The following is a 9606-nucleotide window of genomic DNA, read 5'->3' as shown; positions in this document are numbered from 1 at the left end:
TAGGACTGAAGTAGCGCCGTAAGAAATAGGGTATTGACGAAACAGCGATAGAGAGCGAAGGACGCGTGTGTGAGATACTAGCGAATAAAGTTACTGTTACAATTGATAAAACAATTACATGAAGACAAGACACGAACTTATCGCTCTGGTGGCCGGCCGACGTAGAGACCTAAACGATGATTCGCAGGCCGATGATCGGGAACGTGTAACGGCGTTACGCTTAGCGTCCACGGTAAATACAACCGCATACAACAGTAATACAACATCCTCACCTCGTACGAATATTGAGTGATGTAAATCCCGAATTATGGTCAATATTTCTGAAGATATATTGCTGCAAAAAAAGACTGAAATTGGCAATTCTAATCATCGTTTCAGCATTCAGACTCGTCGCGGAGATTAGCAGCCTGTGCTATATGTGAAGTTGCCCTATTAAGCACATGGTAGAAAAAGACATCCATCATGATATTTGCTCGCGTTTGCTCTGGCAGGCGATGGATTAAATAGAAGGAGTAAACTCACCTGGTGATCATACGTAAATGGCATATATTTTATTAACAAAAATGAGTCGAGAGGTGCTGATCATATCGAATATTAGTGAATAGCTGTGTAGTTTGCATTTATCTATAAGCTGTACAAACAGTCGTCCCAATTTCCATGAACTGATTTTTCTTCGATATTGTTGTTGATGCGATTTGGTTGTTTTGGATAGATTGTCCCTAGTATCTATTTAATTTGGCAAGGCTTTTATGATGATCTAGTGTGATTAATCTATTTGCCACCAACTCACAATTTCATAGTTCTGGTGCATTAAAACGATATGGCGAAGCACATTCACTTTCAGCTATATTTTCCCTGATGGATCCATGGCGATTGTGACCCCGTCACTACATGCTTAGCAATTGTCGCGTTTGCGAACGCAACAAAAGTAGCTTAATTTTCCAAAATAATTTTGCGATTCTGGCGCAACCTCAAGGTTGTTTATCTTTTCTCGTGCAAGGTTTATTTACGGTTTTTAATCTAGCCGGTAGCGAGAAAATAATCTTGAATTAAATTAAATTAATTTAAATAAAGAAATATAATTTTCTATAATAAGTAATAAAATTTATTGTTTTGATGAAGTTGAAGAGATAGGCAAGTTTTTTAAGCCCCGTGACGATGTTTCAAAACAAGGAACCATCAAGAATGCTCGTCGCCGGATGCTGCTAACACTACCGCAGATTTGCCGGTTTTGTTTTCTTGCGTGTTTGGTGCTGGAAAATGTTATCATAATTTTTCTGGTAGCCAGAAGAAACTGTAACAAAATAAATAGGTGAACGAAGATGTTTTTGCCCACCGCGTCATACACCGGGCAAAATAAAATCGGGATCGAGTATTGCAAATCGGATAGCACCAATTAGAAGCAGCGTCGAGTAGCAAAAGGATATACAACTTTGTATACGGGTAATCGAACTTGTCCGGCTTTCTTTCTCATTTCATGACCGTCACCGTACCATCGATACTCAGGTGATCAAAACTACGATTCCGACATAGTTTCCGAAACAGATTGAGCACCTGTATGTATTGGTCTATATTTATCTAGCAAACGCGATGGCCAAACGCGTTGTTTATACCGACATTGTTGAAGCAAGTTCAACATACCAGTAAACAATTCACTAACAATGCAGCAAATATTTGAGTGAATAGAAACTTATTTCAACAAATTCGCATTACAATTCATCAGTTAATAAAATTTTGCTAAATTACTCAAAACAAAGTTAAGGCTATAGCCTTAAGAGATTTTCAAATTTATAATTTTTTTTATTATTCTTTATTCTTTTTTTATAATGCTTCAACATTATTTGAGTAAAAAGAAACTTATTTCAACAAATTTGCATTAAAATTCATCAATTTATAAAATTTTGCTAAATTACACAAAAAAGGTAAGGCTATAGCCTTAGAAATTTTTTAAGTTTTTAGATTTTTTTTTTATATTTTTATTATTTTTTATTCTTTTTTTTATTTGAAGCATTATTTGAGTAAAAAGAAACTCATTTCAACAAATTAACATTAAAATACATAAATTTATAAATTTTGCTAAATTTCCCCAAAAAAGCTAAGGCTATAGCCATAGAAAATTTTGAAATTTATAGATTTTTTTTAATGATTTTATTATTCTTTATTTGGGGCGGCCCAGTGGTGCATGTGAAAAACGGCGCCCGTCCACACGGCAGGGACCGGGTTCAAATCCCATCCGGACCGTCTCCCCGTAGCATGGACTGACTATCCTGCTACGTGGTAAAACAAGTCTTGATACGGCCAGGCCGTTCTAACCGAGCAAAAAAAAAAATATTCTTTATTCTTTTTTTATTTAAAGCATAATTTGAGTGAAAAGAAACTTATTTGAACAAATTCGCATTAAAATTCATCAGTTTATAAAATTTTGCTAAATTACTCAAACAACGCTAAGGCTATAGACTAAGGAGATTGGCAAATTAAAAAAAAAATTGGGAAATGTACACGAGATGAGATTTTTTTCGAATTAACAGCATGAAAATAGTATTTACATTCACAATAATTATATGCAACACGTACGTTCATTAAAAAATAAAAAGGCACTCGATTTTTTTAAACTTTAAAGAACCCATTAAAAAGCTCGGCAACTCGAAAACAGAACGAGAGGTCGCGTTTCTTTTTTGTATAGGGGCGCGCGAGAGACACATAGGTAAAAACGAATAAATTCGTTTTCGTGTTCTTAAAAAAGCACACATTTTGCTATACGGGTAATTTCTCTTGTCAATCTGTTGCAATGCCCTTTGCAATACACTTGTCAATGTCATTTAGAAACAAAGAGATTCTAACATGTTGAGATAGTATGTTCGGAACTATGGGGTCATCTGCCCGGCGTGTACAGTACACGTAAAGATCCTCGAGCTATTCTATGTCCCAGAATAGTACTCCGGTAATAGGCCATTCAATAATCGAAATATAAAAGTCATAGTCTGATACACAATACCGAAATTCGTTGTAGCAGGTAGCTAGTTTTTTTAATGTTCAATGCCAGTTGTTTGTATTTTAACCAAACATCGAGAGACTCTGCTTGTTTGATGTCTTCATGCGCGATAAACATAACTATCAGAAAACAGCAGCGGCAATTTTGAATGAAGTCAAGATCGCTGGATCAATGTTTGGCACAAGGGTCAACAACACCAACAAGCACAGCGGGAATTTACATCCGCTTAATTCCTTCGCCACGTTTTCAAGAATGACCCAGACATTGAATATTCGGCTCGTCCTAAAGTAGTCATCGGTGCATTGGACAATAAATATTTACTTTGTTATGCGCTCAAATGTAAGCTCCAGTAAATGCCAAGGCTTGTTAAGAAAATGTTTGTTATCTGAAGACTAAACATAAAAAATGTTCACTGCAAAACATTTATTGCAACACACATATTTAAAGGCAAAGGTAAGTAAGCAAAGGTAAGTAAGGTAGGTAAGGTACTACTGGATATAAATGGATAAAAAATAGCTGGTGAAGATGTCAAGCCATTTATCGTTTAATCGCCAACGTATGACTCGGAATGCTACATTTTATTGACCTGTAAGAACACACGCGCTCACGAAGCATTGAAACGAAAAAGAGGGGGTTTGGGTGCACGTTATCTTTAACTTTATTTTCACTGATTGAACCATCGCTTGTTTTGTTTGGAGTAAAATTTAGGACTGAGGACCATTCTCCTCGCAGTCGTTAGCATCCGTTGCGATCTCAGCAGCGACCAGAGATGTCGCTGAGAGCGATGTGAAGAGGCAAGAACCGAGACGGTTGTAGCTGGCTATCGTTTCTGCGTCCACCAGGTCGGCTACTGAATCAAGATGAGCCTCTACCTGTTCGGCTATGGTGGTGTAGTACGGACCAAGCTGTAACGAACACGTAACGAGCGTTGAATTGCGGCAGTCAAACATCATTCAATGGATAACTTACCACTGCAAAGCAGGCAGATTTGGTTGCATCGGTGGGCATCGCGAGACAGAGGTTCAAGTTGTCTAGTAGATCTTCCGTGTTGTAGCTAATCTGCTCGGAAATATACGCGATGACAATTTCGTAGTTGATCACACGGCCCACCTCCTTCTCGAAGCACACATCGAACGAGTCGATGGCAATCGAAATCTGTGCGAACACTCGTGGCGAGTGTTTGGCGAAGCAGAAGTCCGCGTAAGGACCGTTGGCAATCTGTACCTCCGATACGGCTTCGATCGGGCTGCAGAAGGCTGATCCGAGGGATCCTTGCAGATCTTCGAATATGCTCTCAATATTTTCAGAGTATGTGGTAAAGGAGCCGGTTATTAACACGTTTGTATCATCTACTGAAGTACTAAAGGCAGTGTCCAGATCGTCGATTGGGCCCGACAAATCCGAGGTATATCCTGCGTTTCCTTCCAGATCCCCCAAGATGTCAGCAATAATCGTGGAGACAGAGTCGCCCACACCGTCACTCAAAATTTCACTATAGTTTTCCGCTTCATCTTCCAAGATCGACTGGAAGGCCTCGTACGACGTGCCATATCTTTCAACATTATCGTTAACCTCTTCCTCCAATTCTAGAATAAACGTATCCACCATATCAAGGTTTTGCAACGAGCTGTCGATGACGAACTTGACGAGCGGCATATTTCCAGCCAGGTTGCGAACCTCTGCTAACACGTCGTTAACAGATTTGGCCGGAATCCTCGATCGAATGATGGCGGCTGACACGCTCGGTGATGAGCCGGCGGCAGACCTTGCAGCTTCGACTTTCGTCTTAAGGTTATTAAGTGCCGTCGTGAGCCTTCCCAACGTATTTCTTATGACGTCGAACGCATCCGAGAACTGATCCGTAATGTACGATCCTGTTTCGTCTCCCACCGTTTCCAAATCACCGTCAAAATTACTGTTCAGCAGATCAGTAAGGTCATCGATTTTGTCAGTAGCAGCGGTGAACGCTGCCGGGATTGGACCGCTATTTGCACTGGCCAGAGTGTTCAGTGCCGATCCCAGCTGAGTGCCAGCGTCGACGATGGCATCACCGATGGCCTGTAGAGCGTCACTGACCGTCGTCAACTTATCATAACCCGAGGTTAGCGTGACTGTACCTGAACCTGCCGCGGTGGCTGCCGTGTTCAGATTATCCGCAGCAGATATAACTTTATCCGTTCCGGATATCGTTCCACTGATGGCGAAATCTGGCCGCGGGTATGCCAGAATGCTCTGTAAAGAGAGAGGGACGTGTCACCAGGGGGGTTTTAGCTCTGTATTTTCAGCCGGATATCCTACCTGGACCGCGCAGAGAATCGTTAAAGTGAAGCAGAACGCCTTCATGTTGCAGATTTGCTGCTACTTTTGGTCGATCTCACTCATTGCGTGCTCCATTTATAGTCGACGCAGGGTAACCGCGCATCCAATCCTAGCCGTCTGCTGTTTGCGTAACGGTGTGTGAGTTCGATAGTGTATTTTTCACCTGATTAAAGAAAACTCTGACACAGAAATTGTGTGGAGATTTGTCTTGCTAGCTGATGCTATTATTGCTAACTTTGCAACACAGCTTCAAAGCTGTATAAAAAATAGCTAATCTCCCAAATACTTGTGCTGGCAAATAGAACATCTGCCAGGAGGTTCTCGATGTTAAACAATAGCAAATAGTATCTCGTGCAGCTTCAGTAGACGTGTGATCTCCTGATCTACACATCGGTTGATTCATATGCATATTAAAAATAACAATCTTCCTTAAATCGACAAATGTGTAAAAAAGTATAACTTTCGTGGTGTCCGACTTCAAAATGTCCTTTACGAAATAAGAACTTACATCGTTTGTTTGTATGTTTTTTCATTATTTTGTAAACAAATACTGTTTTGTTTCTCTTTTTGTATATTTCTGTCGAAGAAACATAGCAGAAGCTCAAAAAACATTTTTTTTATCGAACCTTTTCTGTGAACATAACCAAAAGCAAAGCTGAAAAAGTGACCAAGTACAAGATGCCTGAGTAGAGATTTTTGCAAACTCCAAAGGGCGCTAAAGATGAATTGAAGATTTGTTTTCGTTGTGTAAAGAATACATTTTTGTATGAATACACATCAAATGTGAAAAATCACACGAATAATGAGTAAAGATTCTTTCAAAATTTATGCATTTTCAACGGTGTTCGCGATTTTAAATGGTGTTTTATTCAGTTTCATAAAGATGTTTCAGAATCATTCAACACTTTCATTAATCCGAAGAAGAGATCGCTTGGGCGACTAATGCTGAAGGTTTGTTCTACTTTGGGTATGTTATGAGCTCCTTTGTAACCTGACATGTAAATGTGCTACAAACTGCTCAACAGAAACAAATTATTACTATGTTCGGGAACCATCTTCTTCCAGTCCATCCACGTGATAGATCGTGATCGTCTGCAACGCACCTATGGATGTCTTTAGGCGATGTGCTTTGAGACGCTTCTTACAGCTCGCGCGATCTTTTTGATATTTGCTACACATTGTAGATCATAACGATTATAATGACATACATGTCTCAGAGATGTGTGTGAGTACTGGAACTATATAGCTCCTAGATGGTTCCAGTTTCGATCGTTTGCAGCCAACATCTTAGCGTATATCTCAACATCAATGTTGTTGTCAATGTTGACCTGTTTTTCGAGGAAGGAGACATTTTGGAGGACTTCTATCTTCTCCTTAATCTCTCGTTTGACGAAGATCTCATCAGTGGTTGAGTTTCCCATTTCGGAATCCTTCCAGATAGCTGCCAACAAGTAGATACATTCGCGCTTGTAGGATGCATGGAAGAATGCTAGAATGGACAGATTTTCCGCTGAACTGTGAGAAGTTTAGAATTTCGCAATCGTATTTTTCCCACTCCAGGGATCCTCCATTCCCTGTTTGAGCTATACGTCCACTAGATTAAACGTGAAAGAAATTGAGACTGTTTGAGATTGCTATATTAAACGACAGATACTAGTAGAACTTGTCGGTACCTATTTGCTATCGTTGGAACGACACTTCTCAGTAAAGAACAACCTAATCTTGGATATAAATGTCTGCCCTACCACAGCATACCACGCAAGCGAAACTCAAGTATAACATTTGAGGCGTTTTATCACTATCTTGCTCAACTCTATTCTCCACGTATGATTAAAAAAAAGATGCAATTTTTTTCGGGACCGTCAGCCTCATTTGAAAGCTGAACAAACACGGTACCATGCCAAGATTTGTTTTGTTGCTAGAGTTCCAAGAATCGGTTTCGAGCTGGTATACCAACTGGGTCAATAGTTCGAGTTTGCACGGTTGTCATCCCTTCGTTCGTTGTCGCTAAAGCATGTCGCCGATCGTAACCAACCATATTGCGTGTTTTACATGAATAATTTGCTGGTTAAAATGTCAAGCCATGTATCGTTTAATCGCCAACGTATGACTCGGAATTGTATTGACCTGTGAGAACACACGCGCTCACGAAGCATTGAAACGAAAAGGAGGGGGTTTGGGTGCACGTTATCTTTAACTTTATTTTCACTGATTGAACCATCGCTTGTTTTGTTTGGAGTAAACTTTAGGACATATCTTGGAACCTACGAACCAGCCTGAGGACCATCCTCCTCGCAGTCGTTGGCATCCGTTGCGATCTCGTCAGCGATCAGAGATGTCGCTGAGAGCGATGTGATGAGGCAAGCACCGAGACGGTTGTAGCTGGCTCTCGTTTCTGCGTCCACCAGGTCGGCTACTGAATCAAGATGAGCCTCTACCTGTGCGGCTATGGCGGTGTAGTACGGACCAAGCTGTAACGAATACATAGCATTTAATTAAGAGCGTTGAACTGCGGCAATCACACGTCATTCACTGGATAACTTACCGTTGCAAGGCAGACACCTTTGGTTGCAGCGGTGGGCATCGCGAGACACAGGTTCAAGTTGTCTAGTAGATCTTCCGTGTTGTAGCTAATCTGATCGGAAATATATACGATGACAATTTCGTAGTTGATGAGACGGCCCACCTCCTTTTCGTAGCACACATCGAACGAGTCGATGGCAATCGAAATCTGTGCGAACACTCGTGGCGAGTGTTTGGCGAAGCAGAAGTCCGCGTAAGGACCGTTGGCAATCTGTACCTCCGATACGGCTTCGATCGGGCTGCAGAAGGCTGATCCGAGAGATCCTTGCAGATCTTCGAATATGGTCTCAACATTTCCAGAGTATGTGGTAAAGGAGTTGGTTATATCGTAGTTTGTCTGAGCTAAGCTAGAAGTAAGGGCAGCGCCCAGATCGCCAATTGGGCCCGACAAATCCGAAGCATATTCTGAGATTTCTGTCAGGTCAGCGTAAAGTGGAGTAATAATCGTGGAGATTGAGTCGCCCACACCGTCACTCAAAATTTCACCATAGTTTTCTGCTTCATCGCTCAAGAACGACTGGAAGGCCTCGTACGACGTGTCATATCTTTCAACATTATCTTGAACCTCTTCCTCCAATTCTAGAATGAACGTATCCACCATATCAAGGTTATCCAACGAGCTGTCGATGACGAACTTGACGAGCGGCATGTTTCCAGCCAGGTTGCGGACCTCTGCTAACACGTCGTTGACGAATTTGGCCGGAATCCTCGATCGAATGATGGCGGCTGACACGCTCGGTGATGAGCCGGCGGCAGTCCTTGCAGCTTCGACTTTCGTCTGGAGCGTATTAAGTGCCCCCGCGAGCCTTCCCAACGTATTTGTTATGACGTCGAACGCATCCGAGAACTGAGTCGTAATATACGTTCCTGTTTCGTCTCCCACCGTATCCAAATCACCGTCAAAATTACTGTTCAGCAGATCAGTAAGGTCATCGATTTTGTCAGTAGCAGCGGTGAACGCTGCCGGGATTGGACCGCTATTTGCACTGGCCAGAGTGTTCAGTGCCGATCCCAGCTGAGTGCCAGCGTCGACGATGGCATCACCGATGGCCTGTAGAGCGTCACTGACCGTCGTCAACTTATCATAACCCGAGGTTAGCGTGACTGTACCTGAACCTGCCGCGGTGGCTGCCGTGTTCAGATTATCCGCAGCAGATATAACTTTATCCGTTCCGGATATCGTTCCACTGATGGCGAAATCTGGCCGCGGGTATGCCAGAATGCTCTGTAAAGAGAGAGGGACGTGTCACCAGGGGGGTTTTAGCTCTGTATTTTCAGCCGGATATCCTACCTGGACCGCGCAGAGAATCGTTAAAGTGAAGCAGAACGCCTTCATGTTGCAGATTTGCTGCTACTTTTGGTCGATCTCACTTATTGCGTGCTCTATTTATAGTCGACGCAGGGTAATCGATTTGTTAATTTTGCTACTACTGCTGTTATTGCCATCTTGCTTGGATTAGTGAGGTTGTTACACGAGAATTCGTCGAATTTTTCCACCTTCTACATGATCATATGTTTAAATTTGTATTTGTATTAATACATGCAAAAGCTACTTAAAATTTTGCTAAGCATTATCAAATGAAGTGCAGACATCGGTACTCCCGATACAGACAACACTCTCAAACGGGATGCTGTTAGCACTTGTGTAAATTTAAGCCAAACAATATGGTGTAATATGGGTATTGGGATGTAGTGCGGAGAAAAATATTTTT

At 41.7% G+C, this 9606-nt stretch overlaps 1 protein-coding gene across 1 annotated transcript; it reads right to left on the bottom strand.

The window, feature by feature from the left end:
- Positions 1-3212: 3212 nt before the first annotated feature.
- LOC125774991 (uncharacterized) lies at positions 3213-9291 on the bottom strand. The gene is made up of 4 exons (XM_049445371.1): positions 9186-9291; positions 8556-9119; positions 3962-4660; positions 3213-3897 (listed from the first exon to the last, which is right to left on the bottom strand). Exons 1-4 carry the CDS (start codon positions 9228-9230, stop codon positions 3697-3699), a joined length of 1509 nt encoding a protein of 502 aa, XP_049301328.1. The 5' UTR covers positions 9231-9291; the 3' UTR covers positions 3213-3696.
- Between the last annotated feature and the right edge of the window lie 315 nt (positions 9292-9606).

The sequence above is a fragment of the Anopheles funestus genome, chromosome 2RL, assembly GCF_943734845.2.
Source record: "Anopheles funestus chromosome 2RL, idAnoFuneDA-416_04, whole genome shotgun sequence".
Classification (NCBI taxonomy): domain Eukaryota; kingdom Metazoa; phylum Arthropoda; class Insecta; order Diptera; family Culicidae; genus Anopheles; species Anopheles funestus.
Note: the sequence above shows the minus strand (reverse complement) of the source record. Positions and strands in the feature narration are given on the sequence as shown.

What these genes read in the sequence shown, in the direction of transcription:
- LOC125774991 (XM_049445371.1), bottom strand. Translation starts at nt 9,230, where the DNA reads ATGAAGGCGTTCTGCTTCACTTTAACGATTCTCTGCGCGGTCCAG. An exon ending in TGTTAGCAGAGGTCCGCAAC is followed by an intron (nt 4,661 to 8,555) that starts CTGGCTGGAAAC and finishes GAGGTTCGCAAC; the next exon opens with CTGGCTGGAAATATGCCGCT. An exon ending in AATCTGCCTGCTTTGCAGTG is followed by an intron (nt 3,898 to 3,961) that starts GTAAGTTATCCA and finishes TGTTCGTTACAG; the next exon opens with CTTGGTCCGTACTACACCAC.